This window comes from Rhinolophus ferrumequinum (genome assembly GCF_004115265.2).
Source record: "Rhinolophus ferrumequinum isolate MPI-CBG mRhiFer1 chromosome 15 unlocalized genomic scaffold, mRhiFer1_v1.p scaffold_54_arrow_ctg1_1, whole genome shotgun sequence".
Lineage (NCBI taxonomy): Eukaryota > Metazoa > Chordata > Mammalia > Chiroptera > Rhinolophidae > Rhinolophus > Rhinolophus ferrumequinum.
Window position 1 is genome coordinate 1,234,422 of NW_022680357.1, and position 21,542 is coordinate 1,255,963.

Here is a 21,542-nt window from a genome sequence, read left to right on the forward strand (position 1 = left end):
GGAGGCAGTTTGGAATTCGGATTGGAGAGCCTCCCCTCGGCTGCTTATCGGTGTGTGGTGGGTCTGGAATATGCTTATTTGTCAGGACCCGTGCCCGAAAGGTGTGCCCATTAATTCCTGCTGACTGGGTACCTTCTTTGTTGGGAGTCGGCATCCTATTCAGTCACTTCAACTTTTTTAAAAAAATCCAGCATTTTACTCCCTGCGTATTTGATGAACAGCCTGTTTAGTTTTAAAACCCAGTCAACGTTGAAAATGAAACTGATTGTACGACTTGTCGAGCCCGTGTGGAATTAGTGACAGCGGTGGTGACCCATCAAGCACACAGACTGTGTGTTACAGGTACCTCCGGGTGCTGGTTCTTACATCCCACCATCCCATCCGTCCAACTTACACAGAGCACAGGCGACCCAGGCCAGCTTACTATTCACAGGACAGTTTATTGAGCGACCTAAACTGGCAGGGCTGCGGCCCGTCTGGCCAGGGCAAGTGTCAGTCTGGCTGCAACTGCTGGGCTGCAGCCACCGCCCTGGGACGGGGGCACCCGAAGCGGGAGAACACTGGCCACGCAGCTCTGAGCACCAGCCCGAGCACAGTTCCAGACTCAACTCCACTTGATATTCTTGTCCTCGTCGGTCATGCTGGGCGTGTCGGTGACGAGGCCGGTGCCGATCGTCCGGTTGCCGTCTCGCAGGGTGAAACGCTGGCCTTTCTCTAGGATCATTGGCTGCCGCAAGATGAGGTTCAGCTTCAAATCCTCTCCGGGCATGGCAAGCTCCTGAGGGGCAGACACAGGTCAGCCGCGGCCTGCAGGGTGCCCTTCTGCCGCCACCTGTTTGCTGGGAAACGCAGCCAACGTGACAGGACGGCTCCTCCCAGCTGTCAGGCAGGTACAGAGCACAGGCGAAGGCCAGAGGGGGCCGGGGACAGGGTCACAGGAATGCACCTGAGAACACAGCCTGAAATTCGGGGTTATGCAGCTTTCCTTGTCTCGGACTTCTCTGAGCCCTGCGTACAGTGAAACTCAAGAGAAGCCGCCTTCTGCAAGCCTTTCTGTGCATAAATGCAAGTACAGCTAAGCCCAGGGAATACTGGATCAGGCCTCATTCACCCCAAATCCGTGGGTTCAGACCCTTCCATCGCTAGTTTCATCTGTGTCACCTGCCAGCCTCTCCGCCCACGGCAAAGTCACCCATATTGTCACGTCTCCGGAACTGTAAGTGCAGAGCTGATACGAAGAGCGCCCCCTACCCCGCGCCTTCACCTTCCCCAGCCCCCCGTACCTTCCCTGGAGGCAAGATGACACGACAGGCCATGTCCCACGTCAGGGAGAACATGACGGGCATGAAGTGAGACACAAAGGGCTTGTGACGGCCTCCTTCCTCTTTGCTGAGGATGTAAACCTGCAAGAGACAGCACGTGGCTGGAAGCTCTGCCTCTCCGGATGGGCTCAGCCCTGCCCACCTGACCTCCACCCTCCGGGCTCACCTGTGCCTCCACCTTCTGGTGGGGCTGGATGGAGCCTGGCTTGGCCATGACCAGGCCCCGCCGCAGGTCCTCCCGCTTCAGGCCGCGGACCAGGGCTCCCAGGTTATCGCCAGCCTCTGCCCTCTCCAGGCTCTTGTGGAACATCTCGATGCCTAGGAGGGAGCAGGGGAGACCAGGGAGGACGGGCTGGGGCAGAGGGGAGGCACAAAGCATCTGCAGGGACAGCCGTCACCCTGGAGCCAGCCCCGGGACCCCCAGGCTTCTGGTACCTGTCACCACCGTGCGAATGTTCTTGTTATGTCCCAGGAACTCACACTCGTCTCCCTTCTTCAAAATGCCACGTTCTAGCGTACCTGTCACCACCGTGCCCCGGCCTGGGAGGGAACAAGACAGGCCATCAGGGACCCTGGGCGAGGCTCTTGCCAGGGCGACAGGATGCGAACGGACACGGTTCTCACCGGGAATAGAGTAAACTGACTCCACAGGCAGCAGGAAAGGCTTCTCCAGGTCCCGGGTGGGCACAGGGATGTGGGTGTCCACGGCTTCCAGCAGCTTCTGTACAGACTTCAGGCCGAGCTCAGGGTCGCGTTGCTACGGGGGGAGGTGACAGGACTCTGACGTTTCCATCCTGCTTACCCAGAACCACACCCAGATTCAGCACAGCTCTGCTGCCCACCCCACCCTCTCTGCCACGCACAGCAGCCCCCTGCCTGGCTGCCTTCACCTCCAGGGCACAGAGCGCAGAGCCCACGATGACAGGGGTCTCCTCCCCTTTGTAGCCAAACTCCGTGAGCAGCTCCCGGATTTCCAGCTCAACTAACTCGACCATCTCGGAGTCCTGGACGGCATCTGCCTTGTTCACATACACCACCACGTGCTCCACTCCAATCTGCAGGCGGGAAAGAGACATGGGGTCCTAAGCGGCCCCGCTCCCTACTCTTCCTCTTTCCACTCCTACCCAGGCTCTGCCTACCTGTTTGGCCAGTAATAAGTGCTCTCGGGTCTGGGGCATGGGACCGTCATTGGCTGCCACCACCAGAATGCAGCCATCGAGGGGGGCGGTGCCTGTGATCATATTCTGGGTGCGGGAAGAGAAGAAACAACCTACTTCAGCCATCTCCTCGGTCCACATCCCTACAGGTCTCAAGCCTAGACGTCTTGAGTATCTCAGCCTCCTCCCCACAAGTCTCCCGTCTTTCCTGCCGGCAGGCGCTCCTGGCGCTGTCCCCAGCCCCACTCTCACCTTAACGTAATCTGCGTGGCCCGGGCAGTCTGTGTGGGCGTAGTGGCGGGCCGCAGTGCTGTACTCCACGTGGGCCGCATTGATGGTGATACCGCGGGCGCGCTCCTCGGGGGCGTTGTCAATCTCCTCGTACTTCTTAAACTTGGCCCCGCCTCCCTCCGCTAAAACTAAGGGAGGGCGGAGAACACACCTCTCAGCTGCGGTTCCAGGGGGAGAGGCCGGGCGCGGGCCACACCCCTGGGCCCCTCACCCTACGCGGACAGCCCCGGAGGGTGGTCCCCTCCCCTCGACTCCTCCAGCAGAGGTAACCGAGTCAGAAAAGCAGGAGCAAGGGTCTCAAGCTCCTGCCCAGCGACCTCTCGAGGGTAAAACGAAGCCTCCGCTTACAAAGCAGCCCCCACGGCGGGAGGGAGGCCGTCCAGCGTTCCCCCCAATGCAGCCATCACGAAGAAGTTCACGGGAGGGGAAAGCTGTCTCCTGCAACAGCTTCCAACCCACCGGCCACCCGAGCTCCGGCACCTGCGGCTCCACTAAACGCCTCCAGCGGCCCCTCCGCTGGCCCCGCCTCCCCGGCCCCAGGTCCCTCCCGCTGGCAGAGCGGGCGCCGCCGAGGCGCCCCCTGCAACCCCGCTTACTTTTCGTGATGGCCGCGGTCAGTGTGGTCTTGCCGTGGTCCACATGGCCGATGGTTCCCACGTTCACGTGGGGCTTGTCGCGCACATAGGTCTTCTTGGCCTCCACGGCCAGCCCGCGGCACAGAAGGGGCAGGGCCGGGGCCTTCAGCGACCGCAACAGACCCTGCAGCGCGGGGGTCGGGCCGGCGCCGAGACCTGCCGGGGCAGAGGTTTGGAGTCAGGGCGCGGGTCCGAGCCCGGCCCACTCCTGACGGCCCCCACGTGCTCCTGGGCCGCGCTCGCCCTCCCCGCCCCCTCACCGCTGAAGAGGGGCGTCGCGCGCAGCAGGGTGGTGGCCGCCATGGTGGTCGTACGCCCGCCCCGAAGACGGTACCGGGTGCCCGCGCGTGCAATGAGGAAAGGGCAATTGCGACTGCAGGACACTTCCGGCGGAAGTGAGGGCCCGGAGGGCAAATCCCGGCGCCTCTAGCCACCAGTTTTTATGGCCCTCGCCGACTTCCGGGCGCGGGACGGAAAATGTCAAGGTAGGTAGATGCTGGTGTCTTCGGGGCGGGGAAGGACAGAGGTTTCCACGACGCACTCGGCCTCCCGGGGGGAGAAAGTCCACGCAGTTCTCTCCCGCGGCCCTGGGGAGCGGTGTAGAGCGAGCGTCCCATAATGCACCAGCGCCCCGAAGCCTCATGGGTGTTGTAGTTCCCAGGGCGGCGGGCTGTTTTTGCGCTTAGTGTGGGAGGTAGGCAGGGCGAGACCGGGTCCAGAGGGAGGGGGCCCCGGCGCGGACTGCTCAGGAACGTCCTGGCCGCGAACCCCCTGGTGTCCGACCCACTGCGCGGGTCAGACGAGAGATCTGGCGGCCCTTGTCCCGCAGCTGCAGGTAGGACGAGGCTCTGCGGCCAGGCTGAGAAAGACGGTCCTGGGCGCCTTTCGGGGGTGGGACTCAACTGTGACCCATCTCTCCTCTGCGCTTTTCTTTTCTTATCTGTAACATGAGACTACAGGAGGGATATCTACTTCATACGGAGATCCTGACGTCTGGCTCGGAAAGGAAATGAGCTGGGGAGGAGGCAGGAATGGGGTCGTGGGGCCTCCAGGTCCCCCAGTCTTTGACTCTCGAATATCCACCCTCTTGGCTCACAGCCTGCGGGGACAGACAAAGCTTTGCCGTCTACCCCTATGGCCCTCAGGAGCCCCGGGAGTAATTCCCTTGCTCGTCGCCCCACCCTCCCACACAATTTCCCTAATGACACCTGAGGGTGAGCCTCAGGGACCTTTCAGAGCAACCGGAGCCTTTCTGGTCCCCACCGTGTCCCTAGCATCTCACACAGGACGGGGCACCCAGTGAGTGCTCAGTAAATATCTGCTGACTGACCGGATGCGTGCAAGGATAGTATATAATAACCTTCATCCATCGTCTTATCACCCTGGGATGGTAATAGCAGCAGCTCGGCCCTGGTTAATGTTTCTACAATTCATCACGTCCTAAGACTCAATTGACCTGATGGTGTTTGTTTCAAATAGATTCCCTAAATTCTTGCTTAGAGATGATGACTCAGTAAGGTCGGGGCACAGACAGGGAAACCATATTTATGTATCACACAAACACACACACACACTCTCACACACACACACACCCTTCTGAAGCTCAGAGTTTGGGACACAGTAAACTCGAGCTTCTATGGATCAGATATGCAAATGCTTCCCATTGGTTCACAGTCAGTGAATTGGTTCCCAGTGTTACTGTGTGTGGTAGGGCCCATATTCCCCCCATTTTACAGGTGAGAAAACTGCGTATGGGGATGATGAAGAAACCCAATACAACTGAATTCCGAAACAGTGTACACTTGACTACTGTACCAAACTGTCGTTTAACTATCCTTTTACTGCTCATCTAAACTGAAGAACTTAATACTGACACTTCGCTCCCTCTGGTCCTCCAACCCATCAGCTCTGCTTAGGGAGGGGCTGGTACAGTATAAAAAGGTGTGCTTGGTCCCCACTCTGTATCTCAGTCACCCTACTGGAAATTTGTCCTAAGACACTATTGGCCACTAAGGGATATGAGATTTTTTGGGGGTGGTACTTAAACTTTCTTCTTAAAGAAACTTAAAGCTTTCCATTTTCGTGGCGCTATATTTATTTTAACGCGTGTTAGTTAAAAAACAAAGAATAAACACAGTAAATACTGTGTTTAAGAAAATGAATCGATTTTAAACACGCTATTTGGTAGATAATATAGGTGGTATGTATATATGGCAAATGTGGGGGGAGGCGGTACATGAACAACTGAGATTTGAGAAACAGTGCTCAGAAAAGTAAGTCCAAAGGGAGAGAAAATTCTGTAGAGCTGTTGATGTAGCATCCTCTGTAAGTCAGGAGTTTTGATTTACAGAGAACAGAATTGACGCCGGCTGGTGTAAGCAGAAGAGGGATTTGTTTTAAGGGTATTAGGCAGCTTCCGGAATTGTGGGATGGGCTGGAGAAATAACGCCCCAGCCACAGAACTGATCTGACCTGATAAGAAAACTGTCGCTACGCCACCATACACTGCATGCCAGGACTGAGATTTGTCTGTAACAGCTACTGCTGTTGGCACTGAAGCCATTTCTGCATCAAGAAAGAGACCTTCTCTCTGCCCCGCACTCCCCACCCCCAAACACAGGTCAACTCAAAGCCTCACGTGCAGGTATCTGATTGGAGAAGCCTAGCTCGTTTGTCGGTGTTCTTGTATCAGGAGGCTCACAGATGTTCTGTATTCTGACTGACGTTGGGGGCCAGGGGATCTCCCCCAGATGTCCAGTCCTGCCTATGACCAATATCCCAGTGAAAGAGCAGAAGGAACACAAATGTCCAGGCTGTGGCTACGGTAGCGTGAATTTTGGCACGGCCACTAAATGAAATATTAGTGAATGGGCTCAGACTTGCAGAGACGAGAGGAGCCAGCCACCTGTGAAAATGCTTGTGAGCAGTGTTAAATGAAGCGGAAGCCTGGCTACTATAGGAAGGTGGCATCTGTACAAGACGGGAGTTGGGGGCCTTGGGGACAAGGGAAGTCGAAAATCATTGTGACTTAGGAGGCTGTGGATTTGTTTTGAGGAGGAAATTTTTCTCTCTTTCAAACATTTGTTTTCTGTGATTCCAGTTTAAAGAAAAACTTCTTAGTGCAGAATCTTGAACTCTTTAAAAAAGATACTCTTGAAATCCAATGGCTTTCCAGGTCCCCTCAAGTCTGTTCATGCTTCGGACACTTTGCACTCCTGTTCAACAGCCATTTTCCATCTTCCTGCAGCCAGGGCCCTGAGTTTGTTCCGGGCGACCTTTTCTCCTGTCCAGGAGTAAATCCTGACAGGTCTAGTCCACTTCTGGGGGGGGGTCCTATTCTCCTTCCCCGGAAGCTTGTGTCAGGTTCGGGGTGACTCCTTTGGGGCCAGTGATTGGTAAAGGATCTGCTTGGGTGTGTGTGTGTGCAGGGGAGGGGGGGTTCCCAAAAAGGGTCCTTCATTCTTAAGAAGGAGACACCAAACAAATGGACCTCCTTCTGCCTCTGAATGTTGCCAGGTCTGAATGGGAAGCTTAGAACTGCTGTGCCCATCCTGCTCCCAGGTGATGATACAGCCAAAATCCAGAAGAGGGCGAAGCGAAGAGGACCTTAGAAGGCTGGACTCCGTGTGGTATGTGATGATGGACGGTACACGTATTGTTTAAGCCAGACCGGGTCAGAGTTGTCTGTTATTTGCAGCCAAATGCGTCCCAACAGACACTGTCTCTTACAGCCCTTGGTACCCTGAGACGTATTTCTTGTCTGGGACTGAGTGACTTGGGCAAGGCCAGAACTGGGCTTCCTTAATCTCTGTATCCTCTGTGCCTGGCCACTGTCGGTCTCTGAATATTGGCACTTGAACTATGAATGCGCCTCCCAAACGGAAGAGTGCCACCGTGTGGTGCCCTGGACTTAACCATCCAAAACAGGATTCTCAGTTCTCTCCCTCACTCTTCCTCACACATCTAATACGCGGCGTCACCATTCTCCCTTCCCCTCACCCTACACCTAGCCCAGTACCCAGTCCTGCTGGTTCTCTCTCCAAAATATATGCTGAACGTGAACACGTCTCTCTCCACTATCAGTGCTGGTTCAGACGGGGACCATGTCTCATCTGGGCTACCTCACGATTTTTCCAAGGAACCTCCCGGCTTCTACTCTTATTCTCAGTACCTGTCAAATGCATCCTTCACGCAGCAGCCAAATCGGTCTTTAAAATGTGGATCAGAATTTAATCCCCCTTCAATGACTCCTTCTGACACTTAGCATAAAATCCATACTCCTCCTTGAAATGGGTGAGTTGTACGGCAGGTAAATTGTATCTCAATAAAGCTGTCATCAAAAATCCAAACTCGGCCTGTGGCCCCCAGGGCCTGCATAATGTGGCCCCTGGTACCTCTGAGCCCATCTAGTATGCGTTTCCTCTCCCTGCCAGCCACACGGACCATCCTGCTGTTCAGCAAACATCCCACCATTGTTTCCACCTCACAGTCTTTGCAGATGTTTTTCCTTGTCGCTTTCCCCGTGGCTCGTTCTTTCTCATCACTCCAGTCCCACCTCACATGGCACCTCTTCTATCTAAAGTAGCACCCAGATCATCCTTTTAGCAGCTCTCCTCCTTTGATTTTCTTCCTAGCACCTAAATATCCAAAATTATCTTAGTTTGCTTGGTTGTTTGGTTATTTTTTTCTGTCTCAGGACAGTAAGAACTTGTGTTTTACTCAAAGAACAGTGCCCGACACTTACGGGAATTGTGTGTTGAATCATTGCAGTTGGGTATTTGTGTTGGGCTTGTTAAGTTTCCTGCTGTTTGCAATGGAAAGCACATTGTGCATTCACATTCATTTTTAAAATAAAGCTGAGTCAGTGTAACTTTTGGTGCCTCTACTGTATTACCCATAAGGTGGGGACAGAGTGGCAAGGATAAACGGTATGATTTTTAAGATTTCCTGTAGCTCTGACTTCTCAAGGGAGGGCAGGGCCAGGTGTCACCGAAACGAGTAGTGGGCTGGCCCCCAACTTCGTGGCAAAATGAGGACGAGGACCCAGAGCTTTGTCATCAGTGCCCCTCAGCAAACGTTTTGGAAGCTCGAGGGTATCCTTCACTCGTCCCTACCAGCTAGCCTGGCAGTGCCTCTGCAGAAAGCTCTGTGGACATTGCCCTGGGTACTGACGGCACTGCACCACCCCAGCCGGGTGGCATCAGCCCTCTCCCAGAGGACTGCACCAGTCTCTCTGCTTCCAGTTCCCCAGCCCCAGCCCCATACTGGACCCGGATGCCCTTTCAGGCACAGAATTCTGATCCCATGCACGGCACACAGAGGTGGCTAGAGGCACTCCAATCGGAAACACTTTGTGAAGGTCACACAAAAGCAACTGAGTAAAAGGCACTTGAGAGGTGGCCCAGGTCGGTTGGCCATGCCTGGCTTCCTACAGGAGGACACACTTCGAAGCCTGAAACCGGAGGCAGGAATATTGACAGAAGTGAGGGAAATGGTGTGTGTGGGTTCTGGGATAGAGCCTAAGCAGACCTGCAGTGCTTTAGGCTGCCAGACTGTCCCAATGGAGCAGACTACGATTTGGAGGGGCAGGAGGTCCAGGCCAAAGCACCGGGGCTGACTGACACCCCAGGAAAGAAGACAAAGTACTAGAAATTCCCTCCTCTTAGGGTCAAGATGACCTCCAAAAGAATCCCACAAGCAACCACTTCCCCTTCAGTCAGACTCTGGTTTTCCTTTGAAGAGCCACCCTCTGCCGTGCTCAGCCCATGGAGTTGGATGGGAGGTGAACTCCTCCCGGTTTCAGGTGGGTCCATGATCAGGTGTGTATACGTTGCTCACAGTCGTGGGATTAGTATTGTTTCAACCCCAGTTGGTGCACTGACGGTCAGTCAGTGAGTTGGTGCACAGCCCGGTGATCACAGATCCCGCAAGTTGGGGGCTCAGTCCCTCACAAGACGGTGCCTACTTTGGACGCCAGCTGCAAGTGGAGTCCCCCAGCCATGTACACGCTAACTCGCTAGAGATCTGGCAGTTTCCCATGACCCCTCTCAGGTTCGATAATTTGTTAGAACCACTCATAGAATGCAGGAAAATGTGCTTATGATTCCACTTTTATAATAAAGGATACGAGTCAAGAACAGCCAATGAAGAGACACAGGGAGGGTCCAAAGGCAGAGCTTCTGTGCCTTCCCCCCATGGAATTGGCATAACACTCCCGTGGAACATGAATGGATCCACCAACCAGGAAGCCCCACTGAGCTTCACTGTCCTGAGTTTTTATTGGGGTTTCGTTACTTAGGCATGATTGATTCAATTGTTGCCACGTACGTGACTGACTCACTCTTCAGGCGCCTCCCCTCCCTAGAGGTCGAGCCAGGTCAAATTCCCAACCCTCTTATCCCAAGGTTGGTCTTTCTGGTGACCAGCCCCCATCCTGAAGCTTTCGAGGGGCTTGCCACGAGTCACCTCATCCACAAAAGCTCAGGTGTGACCCAAGGGGCTCATGAAGAACGGACACTTGTCTCACTTGGGAAGTACTAAGCATTTGTCATCGCCCACAAATCTGTGCCAGGAACATGAGACACAGATCAAACAATTTCTTTATTGTACAATAGATAAAGGGGTCATTGGGTGACCCAGGCTGAGCTGATGAGATTCAACCCTACTGCGTTTTTTGGAGCTATTGGGAAAGCTCTGATCTTCTCCTGCCAGGGCTGTTAATCTGGAAGAATGTAAGCTTGCAGCTGCTGGTTGCCGTCTTGCTACCTATGAAGGTTCAACCTGCCTGAGAATGAAGACAGTCCAGAGGAAAGCAGAGCTAAGGGAATGAGACCAAGTTCAAATGGTCACTGTTTGAGCTTCTGGCTCCAGCCATGCCTGAAGTCATTCTAGCTCTTGAGTTTTCAATTCTGTGAACCAATAAACTACAGCTCTTTTCATGTTTAACCTACCTAAGATTGTGTTTCTATTACTTGTAGCTGGAAGCATCCTGAGTGTTTCATTCTCTGTTCCTGAGGAAGACGTGTTTCTCCATTTCGTATTAAAACCTTGGCTGCACCTGGGGCCTTTCACACCTTCCCTAAACCTCGTTCTTTTAATAACCATCCTTTCTACTGACACCTTTCTCCTTAGACTTCTGACATAACCAAGGCCCCCTCAGGATATAAACAGCAAATCTTTTCACCCTTTCAAACTATAACCTCCTTCTCTCTCTCCTTCCCTTTTTGGCCAAACTGTGTAGCACAGCTTTCCAACATCCCTCCTCCCACATATTCACCTTCATTCATTCCTTGATCCACGACCATCTGGCTTGCGTTTCTACCACTTCCCTAAAATTACTCTCTAGGACCAAGGTCACTCAGCAACAACAGTCTTCAGTGTCCTATAGGAAGACAGTAACCGTGCCATGGACCCGTTTATCATTCGTGTGTGATGTTTGTCCACCCCACACACACACACACATACACACACCATACTCCCACATCCTCTGGTCTTTGGTGTGTGGTTTCTCTTCAACAGTTAGAACTTTCAGGGTTTCCTTTTTTAGGAATGCCCTCAGGCTACTGGACGTTTTGCCATGAAGTGCCTGGGGATTGACATGTCCCAGGGGTAGTCCTTGGTCAACAGCTGAGCAGTGTTGGTATATGAAAGGCCCAGCTCCCTTGTTCCCGGAGAAATCTCAGGCATATCTTACATCTCCCTTGTGAGATCAAGTTGAACTACCGTCTGCCCAAGATCACATGCTTGCTTGGTTTCCTCTCCTCTCCTCTCCTGCTTCTCCCACTCCCTTACTGGTTTCTCCCGGTAGAACTTTTTAAATAAATCACTCGCCCACAAATCCTGATCTCAGGGTCTGCTTCTGGGAAACCTGGCCCAAGACATCTCAGTACTGTTTACTCCTCTTTCTTTGCCTGCCTGTTAAATGTTGCTTGTTCCCCAGAATTAGGTCCTGGCCCTCTTCTCTCTACATATATTATCCGGACAATCTCCTGCCTGTCCATGGCTTCAACCACGACTCATGCCTCATCATCACCAAACTGCTTCCTGCAGCTCAGACCCTTCCCCCACCTCTGCTGGACAGCTCCACCTCCTCCACGAACACTTTCCATGTATGTACTATCTAATCCAGCAGTCAGTAGCCACGTGTAGCTATTTTAACCAGTCAAAATGACAACTTGTTCCTTAGTCACACCAGCCAGATTTGAAGGGCTCAAGAGCCATGTGGCTGCCACACTGGACAGTGCCAATATAACACATTTCATTCGCTGCAGAAAGTGTTATCGGACCGCTTATTAGACCCATCATTCTCAAACCTAATCCATTACCACCAGTCCCTTGTTTCCTCAACATGCGTCTTTGTCCTAAACAGTGGGGCAAGGCTAGAGAAAGAGTGCGTAAGGGTATCTGGGACAGGAAGGGGACCACAGAACTAAAATCTTTTGCGTTGCCATGCTCCCTTGAACTGGGAAGATGGGTGGACAGAGAGAATGGCGCAGGCCTTAACAAAGGCCACCTGTGAGCTTATGCTAATTTGGTTAGACGAGAGGTGCAGCTGGGAGACTTGGGATGGCGAGGCCAGAACGTGCGCAATGAATTTTTCCAACTCCGTCCGACAGCCTCAGCTTTGGACAAACATCCTCGCGTGGGTCCAGGCAGGTATCCATCTTCAAGCTCTTGCCTCTGTGTTCCAGGAAAAGCACTTAAGCTAAAATCGGTTCTGGAAATTTTATTGCAAATCTCAGAAAAGACGCATGATGCTTCCACTAGAGTTGCTCAGCTCTTAGGACTTAGGTCTGGAGCTATGGAAAGCCACTTTGCCAAGGAGAGGACAGTGCCTGAGAGTGAAGCCAAATGCATGGGGAATACAGAGCCCAGAGCAGGGGAACCCCAGGTTCTTGGTATCTTTGGGCCCTTCTATTCAGCTGGTCCTGAAGGAGCTTTATCCACGCTGGATTTTTCAAATGCTTGAGCAAGTAAGGGGCCCTTATTGCTTAGACCAGCGGGAGCTGGTGAATGAGAGACGGGGCAGATAGGATCTCTTCGTGCTCATGATTTCAACTACCCCCTATACGTTAACGATTCTCAATTCCTGACGGCTCTCCGGAGTTGCAGACTGTTCGTCCACCTGCTTCCTGTCGCCCACAAGCACGTCCAAAACTGACCTCGTTATGTCTACCCCCCATCTTTATCTCCCGTCTCAGACACTAAGACTCCTGGAGCCTCTAATCCCTTTTCTCCGAGAAGCCAAGGTCGCAAATTCAGGCTCCGCCTCCTCGCGGGGCCTCCCCAAGGTCACTCGCGTCCTTTCGGGCCCAGCTCCTTGGGGGCGGTGTCCGCGAAGCCCTCGGCCGCAGGGGCCCGGCGCTCTAGGCTGCAGCGGGTCCCTCCTAACGCCGTTCCAACGCGCTGGCTTCCGGTGCCCGGGGGTCGCTCTAGCCTCCCACAGGGCCTCGCGACTCTATCCCCTCAGGTGGCTTCTCTATGGTCGACTGCTGTCCTTTGTCCTGGATTTCTTCTTGGGGAAGATGCTCTGGTGGGACCCAACCCCCTCCTACGACGGCTTATGTCATCGAACACTCCGAAAGTCACACCCTGTTAGGTCTCCCGGGGTGCGCGGGGTGGGAGGGTGGCGGAAGTGAGCGCGAAGTTGCCCTTCCCTCTCGCCGCTCCTCTCTATGGTCGCTTCCTGCGGTGACCGGAAGAGGGGTCCCGACGCCTGCGCAGAAGCAGGCTGGGAGCTAGTCGCGGAGTGGGGGGGGCAGGGAGTGGGAGCTGCCGCCGCTGCCGCCGTCGCCGCCGCCGCCGGAGCTAACCGCGGGGACCGAGATGCAGGTGGGACCGGAAGCGGAACCCCCCTCTTCGAGTCCCTCTTCCCTCTCCGCGACCCGGCCTCGGCGCCTGCGAGGAGCCCTGGGTGGGAGAAGGCGTGGGTGGCCAGAGTCAGGAGGGGCGCTCGGCCCCGGAGAGGGCAGCAGGCAGGGTGGTCCCCCGGAGACTGCGGCCCCGGGGAATGGGCGGGTAAAGGGTGTCAGGGGAGTAGGGTCGGGTCCGAGGGGACTGCACCGGGCCCGGAGGGTCCTTAGCCGGGAGCGGAGCCTGCACCCTCCACCACCCGCCCTTCGGGAAATAGCAGAACGGAGCCAAGAGGCAGGTGCACCGGGAAAATGTGTCTGAGTCCTGCTTGGCAGAAGAGAAACTGAGTCACCAGCTCAGGAGCCGCAGGGGCAGCGGGCCTGAAGGGGGCTGGGTCGGCCTGTGGTGCAGAGGGTTGGGTGGGCCCGTCTGAGCTGAGCTGGCCTCTGCCCGGGGATTGATTTCTCTGCTGTGTCTGCACCTCGTGGCTCAGTCCCCCGTGCTCCGTGACTCTTGCATCTCCTGGCTTCTCCTTGGTTTGGAAGTGTCCCTAGGACTGGAGCCGTCTGAGTGTGGAGGGTCTAGGCCAAGGAGGAACGGGAGGGGTGGCCCACTGTGGGTCTGACCAGGAGTCTGAGGTTTTGGGGAGACTCCCCTGAGCTGCGGTCCCCCCCGACCCCCCGTCCTGGTGCCAGGCATCTTCCAGTAAAATATGGGGGGAGGAACACTACCAGAAGAGCCATGGGTTGTAAATTCCGTGCCCAACTCTGCCATTTGCTAGTGGAAGACGTGGGGAAGTCTCTTCCTTTCTCTGATTTCTCTTTTAGAACATTGGAACCCGGGAAGAGAGCAATAATGGCACTCATTGTGTGCTTACTTGGTGTCAAGCTCTGACGTGCCCCGTTTAATTCTCCCGGCACGTCTGGGGTTAAGAACCGTTAGCTCTGTGTTATAGGTACAGAAACTAAAGCCCAGAGAGGACATGTAATTCGTTCAAGATCACACAGCTCGTAGGTGGCAGGCAGAGCCTGGAGTTCATCCCCAGCCTGACTCCAGAACCCAGGGCCATAACGGGCAGGCGGACCAGCCTTTAGGGCACTCTCCTCAATGAGAAAAGAGGGAGGTGAAAAGTCCTAGGGCCCCAGCTCCCTCTTAACATTTTATCTACTTTGTGGCCGGCAAAGACTTGCCCCGACCCAACCTTGGTGATCTTTCCTCACCTGGTGCTGCCGCCATGAGCCCCCAACTGAAGGGGCAGCAAAGAACTGGGCTGTGACCGGTCCAGGCCTTCCTCACACAGCGCTTGGGTGCTGGGCCCTGGGCTTAGCTTTCAGGACCGTTACTGTCCATCCTCCATCCATTCTCCTCAGTAAGCAACCTCCCTCCTCAGAGCTGGATCTCAGGATACGGGAGACAGGGTCTCTGAGCTCTGCAGACCGGGCTTCGCGGAGGGCTGGGGCAGTGGGGGCTCTGCCTGAGGCCGGCCCAGTCCCTGGGAGCCAGGATTATGCAATGGGAAAAACGGTAGACATGGAGGTCTGAAACTTTTCTGAGCTTCGGTTTCCTCATCCTTTATAGAGGTTATTAAAACCTCTCGCGGGGAAAGGTAAGAACAGCATGTGGGAAGCATGTCGTACATACCTGGCGGCTCCATTTGAGAGAAGGGAGGTGATGTGGAAAGGAGGCCTTTTTAGAGACAGGTGCTCACTCCGCCACGGTTGCTCACTCGTGGACCCAAAGCCTGGGAAAGCGGGTGGGCCGGCGGCAGGCTGGACACGGGAGGGGGCATGTGGGCTGCGAGGGCCCGGGACGGGAGGGGAGCAGTTCTGTGTTGCTCCTCGTTGCTCTCTGAGGAGTCCGGGAGTCCAGCCCAGCGGAGGGAGTCTGGCTTGGGTGGGGCTCTACCCCCTGTCCCACCTCAGCAGTGACTCGGTGTCTGTGCCTCTTTCTTCTGCAGCTGCTGCCGCTCACCCTGTGTCTTCTGGCCGCTTCCCTCTTTGCTGCCCCTCCCCACAGGCTCCCCCCGGCCACCTCCTGGGGACCATCATGAATGGTACCCCTTCCCCGGAGGATGGGGCCTCCCCCTCTCCTCCCCCCTTGCCACTGCCCCCGCCCCCTAGTTGGCGGGAGTTCTGTGAGTCCCATGCCCGGGCTGCTGCCCTGGATTTTGCCCGCCGTTTTCGCCTCTACCTGGCCTCCCACCCTCAGTACGCAGGGCCTGGGGCCGAGGCTGCCTTCTCCCGCCGGTTTGCTGAGCTCTTCCTGCAGCATTTTGAAGCTGAGGTGGCCCGGGCCTCTGGCTCCCTCTCACCACCCATCCTGGCTCCCCTGAGTCCTGGCGTGGACGTCCCACTGCATGACCTGTCCCTTGAGACCTGCAGGGTAGGCGGCCCCCTGGCCGTGCTGGGCCCTTCCCGATCATCTGAAGACCTGGCCGGCCCCCTTCCTTCTTCGGTCTCTTCCTCTTCTACGACCTCCTCAAAGCCGAAGCTAAAGAAACGCTTCTCCCTCCGTTCCGTGGGTCGCTCTGTCCGCGGCTCCGTCCGCGGCATCCTGCAGTGGCGGGGGACTGTGGACCCTCCCTCCCCAACGGGGCCCCTCGAGACCTCGTCAGGGCCCCCAGTCTTAGGAGGAAACAGCAACTCCAACTCCTCGGGCGGGGCTGGGACCGTGGGCAGGGGACTGGCTAGTGATGGGACATCCCCGGGGGACAAATGGACTCACCGTTTTGAGAGGCTGAGACTCAGTCGGGGAGGGGCCGCCATGAAGGACGGAGCAGGGCTGGTACAGAGGGAAGAGCTGCTGAGCTTCATGGGGGCTGAAGAGGCAGCCCCTGACCCCGCCGCCGTGGGCCGGGGAGGAGGGGCCGCGGGGCCGACCTCAGGGGGAGCAGGGCCTCAGTGGCAGAAGTGTCGCTTGCTGCTGCGGAGTGAAGGAGAAGGAGGAGGAGGAAGTCGCCTGGAGTTCTTTGTACCACCCAAGGTGAGGCCCTGGTGGCGGGGGCTCTGGGAGCGAGGGGGGGTGCGCTGCCAGCATGGTCACGGCTGGGCCATCGCTTCACTGACCTTGGCTTTCAAAGCCCGCTCCTGCCTCTGGGTTTAGTAGCGGTGGCAGGACTGAAACACGAGTGTTGCTCCCTTTTGCCTGAATCCCTCCGGGTGTGGAAGCAGGAGTCTCTGGAGGGAAGCGGGCAATGGCCTCTGCTCACCAAAACCCGGCTCTTGTTCTCCCCCCACGTAGGCCTCTCGGCCCCGACTCAGCATCCCGTGCGCCTCCATCACGGACGTGCGGACCACCACGGCCTTGGAGATGCCGGACCGGGAGAACACGTTCGTGGTGAAGGTAGGGGTCCCGGGCTCCCCTGCGCCCCTGGAATGCTCGTGTTGGGGAGAAAGCTCTTAGCACGTACGAGCAAGGGACACGGTGGAAGGAGGTGCGTGTGTGTCACACGCCTGGAGAGTGTGTCCCTGGGGCTGGGCTGTGGCCTTCTGGGAGGAGGGGAAGAGACAGGGAGGACGTTCTTGTTCTTGTTTGAGTGGAAATGGCCTCGGGGCTCCCCCTGTCCCCACAGGTGGAAGGCTCCTCCGAGTACATCCTGGAGACCACGGATGCCGTCCGCGTGAAGGCCTGGGTGTCGGACATCCAGGAATGCCTGAGCCCGGGGTGAGGAGCCCGACCTCTGCCACCGTGGGGCGCGGCGGGGACGGGGAGCAGCCTGTACCTCTCATCCGGTGCCTCTCCTGCCTGTCTTTGCAGGCCCTGCCCCGCTACCAGCCCCCGCCCCATGACCCTCCCTCTGGCCCCTGGGACCTCATTTCTCACACGGGAGAACACGGACAACCTGGAGCTGCCCTGCCTGAATCACTCAGAGAGTCTGCCCAGCCAGGATTTGCTTCTGGGGCCCAGCGAGAGCAACGACCGCCTGTCGCAGGGTAAGGGCGGGGCCGTAGAGACCTGTGAATTCACAACTTGCCACCCCAGATCCCCTGCTCTCAGGCCCGGGACTCCACTGTGTACCCCACTCCTCCCCCTTAGCTACCCACCCCCACCCCCACCCCCACACGTTTGTCTCTTGTCCCTGAAGACGCCAAACCTCCGTTGGTCGTTTGGGACCATCAGCATCACCACCCCACACGAGCCAGAAGCAAACTTCCACTCACCCTCCTGTGCCCAGCCTGGTCACCTTCTGCATAAGCCTGCGTGGACCCCACTCTGGCTGGAGGTGACAGCTCTCTCCAAGCTTCCAGAACGCTCTGCACTCGTCTTCGTTTTGTTCTTATACTGTGTCTCCGTGCATGTGTCGATGGCACCGCGTTTTCTTTGGACTGTCTGTACCTCTTGGTCTGCCTACACACTCACACCCTTACCCCACACGTAAACACACAGACTGTGTGTTCCTGGCCCCCGGCTCACCTGTCTGGACTCCACGCCGAGTTTCATTTTGAGTCCCTGGCACGCAGGCTGCTTTCAGTGAGTGAAACGAGTTACAGGGTAGGCCTTCCACAGCAGCAGGTCCAGTCCCCTGGCTGCTCGGGCAGCTGACACCAGGGAGGGACATGGCTTTCCGATGTCCCCTGAGAGTCACTGGCGAAGGTGGGGCTCTGCCAGCGTGATGCCTGAGCCCTGCTGTGTAGCCTGCACGTACTCCTGTCTTCTGAGCAGTGACTAGGTGCCGTGTCAGGCCCGCCACTCAGCAGACAGTAGGCGTGGCCTGGTACACGCCTGCTCTGGGCCTGCTCTGGGCTGGGCTCCAGGGCAGGAAGGGAATGCAGACGTGCCTCAGAGGGAAACCCTGCCCTCCGTGGGCTCACAGTCTAAGTGAGGTGACAAGACATCACTGTAAAAAGCAGGACTCTGGAGAGCCCGTGCCTCGTGTCCTCTGAGCCCCACGAAACACCTTGGGAGCTCAGGAGGAAAGGAATCGGGGGTGCTGGAACAGATGGGGTACTATGCAGAGAAGGTGGGAGAAAGGACCATGGCCGGGTGAGGGGGCGGGGAGGCAGCTGCTGAGAGCAGAGAGCCCGGGAGGTTGGGGAGAAGCAGATGATTGGGCTCCCGTGGAGGATACCCGGACACGAGGTGAAGGTCAAGTCGGTGAGGTTGAGGGGGTTGTCAGAAGGGGGCTCTCGAACGCCTCTGAGAGTTGGGGGCTTTGTCCTCTTGGCCCGAAAGGATCCCTTTTTAATGCAAAAATATTTGAGAGATTCTACCCTCACTTCCGCAACAGAAGCTGTCATTTCAGCTGTTGAATCAAAAAAGATGGAGGCACTTTTGGGTTCTGGGACCGTGTGGTCCGTGTAGTCCCTGGGCATTGAATGGAACATAATGGGGGACCCGTCGGTGGGAAACACCAGGGGTCCCTGCATTTGAGCTCACGCACCCAGCAGTCCACACAGGGCAGGCTGGCTGGGGGGAGGTGGCCCAGGCAGGCCAGTCCCGCCGGGGCAGCTTCTCTGGGTCTCCACTTTGCTCTCCGTTCCTTTCCAGGGGCGTATGGGGGCCTCTCAGACCGCCCCTCGGCGTCCATCTCCCCCAGTTCCGCCTCCATCGCTGCCTCTCATTTTGACTCAATGGAACTGCTCCCCCCCGAGCTGCCTCCCCGCATCCCCATTGAAGAGGGGCCGCCAGCAGGGACGGGTCACCCACTCTCGGCCCCCTACCCACCCCCGGACACTCCGGAAACAGCCACAGGTACCCGAGGTGTGCGTGTGTTTCTGCCTCCGGGCCAGTGGCGCTCTACCTGAAACTCCTGTCCCGGGATCGGGTGGGGGTGGGGGTGGGGGTGGGGGTGCAGGGAGGGAAAGCTTGGCTTGGCTTCTCCCAGGATGGGGGAGGTTTCCCTGACAGCCCGCTTTCCCTCCCTCTCTCCTTCCTGAAGGGTCCTTCCTGTTCCAGGGGGAGTCAGAGGGCGGTGAGGGGGACCAGCCCCTCTCAGGGTATCCCTGGTTCCACGGGATGCTCTCGCGGCTCAAGGCTGCCCAGTTGGTACTGGCTGGAGGCACGGATGCCCATGGCGTGTTCCTGGTACGTCAGAGCGAGACGAGGCGGGGCGAGTACGTCCTCACCTTCAACTTCCAGGGCAAGGCCAAGGTGAGTGACAGGAAAAGGCTGTGTCGTAGCAGGCGCTCGTGGGTGGCGTGGGGGTCCCGGCGGTCCCCTGGAGTTGGGTGCTGTGATTGGCAGGGGCTGCGCCCCCCGCTTCACCGGGTCCGTCCCGCCCACAGCACCTGCGTTTGTCGCTGAATGAGGAGGGCCAGTGCCGGGTCCAGCACTTGTGGTTCCAGTCCATCTTCGATATGCTCAAGCATTTCCGGGTGCACCCTATCCCTCTGGAGTCCGGAGGCCCCAGCGACGTGGTTCTCGGCAGCTACGTCGTGTCCTCCCAGCGACAGCAGGGTGAGCAGAGCAGGTCTGCAGGGGAGGAGGTGCCCGTGCACCCAAGAAATGAGGAGGTGTGTGTGCCAGAAAGGTGGGGCTGGGGGGCGCGAGGAGGAGAGGCGTGGTTAGGGGGCGCAGGGAGAGGAGGCGCCGCCTGGTGTTGGGGCCGCAGAGGGGCAGGCGGCGGGCCGGCCGGAGCCGGGGAGAGCCTGCGGGGGCGGGGGGGGGGGGCGCATTCCCATTTCATCCGACTCCGCCGTGCCATCTGTCTGTCTCCCAGACCCATTCTCCCCGACGCCGCCCTTCCTCAACCCCCCCCCCCCCGTGGGCCTGCCCTTCTCGGGGCGCTCAGTCAGGTCCCCGCCCTCCCCTCCATGTCTGATGTCCCTGTCTGATCTCTCCCTTTGCCCCACCCCGACGTCCCATCTGTCCCCACGTTGCCCACCCCCAGGCCGAGAGCAGGCCGGGAGCCATGCAGGGGTGTGCGAGGGCGGTCGCTGCTACCCCGATGCCTCCTCCACCCTCATGCCCTTCGGAGCGAGTGACTGTGTGTAAGTGTGGTCCTCCTCTCACCGCCGCCCATGACCCATCTTCCATGGGTGGGGGGAGCTAGCACGTGGCTCTGGGGGTGTCGGTGGGCTGCTGCCAGAGCTTGCTTCCCCCCACAATCAGTCTGTCTTCTCACCATTCCTGTCCAGAACCGAACACCTCCCACCACCCACCCCAGCCCCCTGAACCCCCTTCATGGACAGATCCCCCACATCCTGGGGCAGAAGAGGCGTCGACGCCAGAAGTGGCGGCAGCAGCAGCCGCAGCAGCCAAAGAGAGGCAAGAGAAAGAGAAAGCGGGCAGCGGAGGGGGCCAGGAAGAGCTGGTCCCCGTGGTTGTATTGGAAGAGGCCGTAGCTCTGGGCCCGGAGGTCCAAGGAGGTGCTGGATCTGGTGGGGCCCCGGGGGCCACCCCGATGGTGCAGCTCCAGCAGTTACCACTAGGAGGCGATGGAGAAGAAGGGGGCCATCCCAGAGCCATCAATAACCAGTACTCCTTTGTGTGAGACACCCCACCCAACCCTTTCTCCACTCGTCTCGCTCCTGGCGCTCCTTCCTGAGACGGGCTGGGCGGGGGCAGAGAGGACTGGTCGGAACCCGCACCCCCCATGCTTCCTGACCCTTGGTGGCCGAGGGCATGTATGTTGTTACAAGAAGAGGCTTGAGAGCCCTGTTAGCTCCTGGTTCGTACACTACAGGTGCCCCGTCCCCTTGGTGGGGGGTGGGGCTCCATTACCTCCCTGAGGGGCTCTTCTGCTCAGCCCCGCCCCTGGTGGCCATGTCCCCATTACACACCCCCAGCCCAAGGACGGGTGAGGGGAAGGGCTGTCAGTTAAAATTAAGATGGTTGTTGTTGTTGTTTTAAACAAAATGGAGAAGCTTAACTAAATAAAAGGGTTTATCTCAGTTCCATCCTGGTGGCTGTGGCCTGTGTTTGCAGTGGGGGCCGGGCCAGGGGGGTCAGCAGGGGCCCCGGTCCTGGGCTTTCAGCCCACGGCTCCTCTGTGGGCTGTCCTGTGGGTAAGAGCAGAGCCACCCAGCGCTGTCTGGGGTCTCCAGCCACGTTCTCGTAACGGGACTCAATCTCCCAGGACCCCTCCTGCTCTGAGTTCTTCAGTTAAGGCTTCCTACCCCAGGGAGAAAACAGGCAGAGAGAGGTCATGGGGGTGGGCCTGGGGGCACGGGGCTGTGTGGGGAGACATTGAATGTGGCAGCCACAGAGTCTGGCGGCAGAGGGGCCCAAGGGCAGGCTGGCCACCCTCCTCAGAGCCACTCTGGGGAGCCGGAGGCAAGGTGTAACCACTGCAGCCTCAGTATCTTCATCTGGAGAGTGGGAAGTTTCATCTGGGATGGAGCTCG

General features: G+C 57.4%; 2 protein-coding genes across 16 annotated transcripts; one reads left to right on the forward strand and one right to left on the reverse strand.

The window, feature by feature from the left end:
* Nucleotides 1-420: 420 nt before the first annotated feature.
* Nucleotides 421-3,799, reverse strand: TUFM (Tu translation elongation factor, mitochondrial). Its single transcript, XM_033101539.1, has 10 exons — nt 3,666-3,799; nt 3,367-3,561; nt 2,732-2,898; nt 2,462-2,566; nt 2,213-2,377; nt 1,947-2,079; nt 1,758-1,862; nt 1,489-1,640; nt 1,284-1,403; nt 421-778 (listed from the first exon to the last, which is right to left on the reverse strand). The coding sequence occupies exons 1-10, from the start codon at nt 3,706-3,708 to the stop codon at nt 605-607; spliced, it is 1,359 nt and encodes a 452-aa protein (XP_032957430.1). The 5' UTR covers nt 3,709-3,799; the 3' UTR covers nt 421-604.
* Nucleotides 3,755-21,100, forward strand: SH2B1 (SH2B adaptor protein 1). 15 transcript variants are annotated; one of them, XM_033101531.1, is made up of 12 exons: nt 3,755-3,890; nt 6,922-7,034; nt 9,072-13,236; nt 15,215-16,239; nt 16,498-16,599; nt 16,829-16,920; nt 17,014-17,189; nt 18,745-18,957; nt 19,136-19,347; nt 19,482-19,709; nt 20,087-20,186; nt 20,334-20,475. In XM_033101531.1, coding segments are annotated over exons 3-12 (2,307 nt in total). In that variant the 5' UTR covers nt 3,755-3,890; nt 6,922-7,034; nt 9,072-13,079; the 3' UTR covers nt 20,336-20,475. The 15 variants fall into 15 exon arrangements, with proteins under 15 accessions (XP_032957422.1, XP_032957421.1, XP_032957419.1 ...); XM_033101528.1 differs by lacking the exon at nt 3,755-3,890 and adding an exon at nt 4,092-4,240 and having other exon boundaries at nt 6,922-9,208; nt 10,117-13,236; XM_033101529.1 differs by lacking the exon at nt 3,755-3,890 and adding an exon at nt 4,092-4,240.
* The last annotated feature ends 442 nt before the right edge of the window (nt 21,101-21,542 follow it).

Bases quoted from the DNA above. Each gene is read 5' to 3' on its own strand.
- TUFM (XM_033101539.1), bottom strand. From the start codon at position 3,708: ATGGCGGCCACCACCCTGCTGCGCGCGACGCCCCTCTTCAGCG. The intron at 1,863-1,946 runs GTGAGAACCGTG...GTTCCCTCCCAG, and splicing joins GTCAGTTTACTCTATTCCCG to GCCGGGGCACGGTGGTGACA. The intron at 1,404-1,488 runs GTGAGCCCGGAG...TGTCTCTTGCAG, and splicing joins ACCAGAAGGTGGAGGCACAG to GTTTACATCCTCAGCAAAGA.
- SH2B1 (XM_033101536.1), top strand. From the start codon at position 14,875: ATGTGGGAAGCATGTCGTACATACCTGGCGGCTCCATTTGAGAGAAGG. The intron at 16,600-16,828 runs GTAGGGGTCCCG...CTGTCCCCACAG, and splicing joins AGAACACGTTCGTGGTGAAG to GTGGAAGGCTCCTCCGAGTA. The intron at 16,921-17,013 runs GTGAGGAGCCCG...CTGTCTTTGCAG, and splicing joins CAGGAATGCCTGAGCCCGGG to GCCCTGCCCCGCTACCAGCC.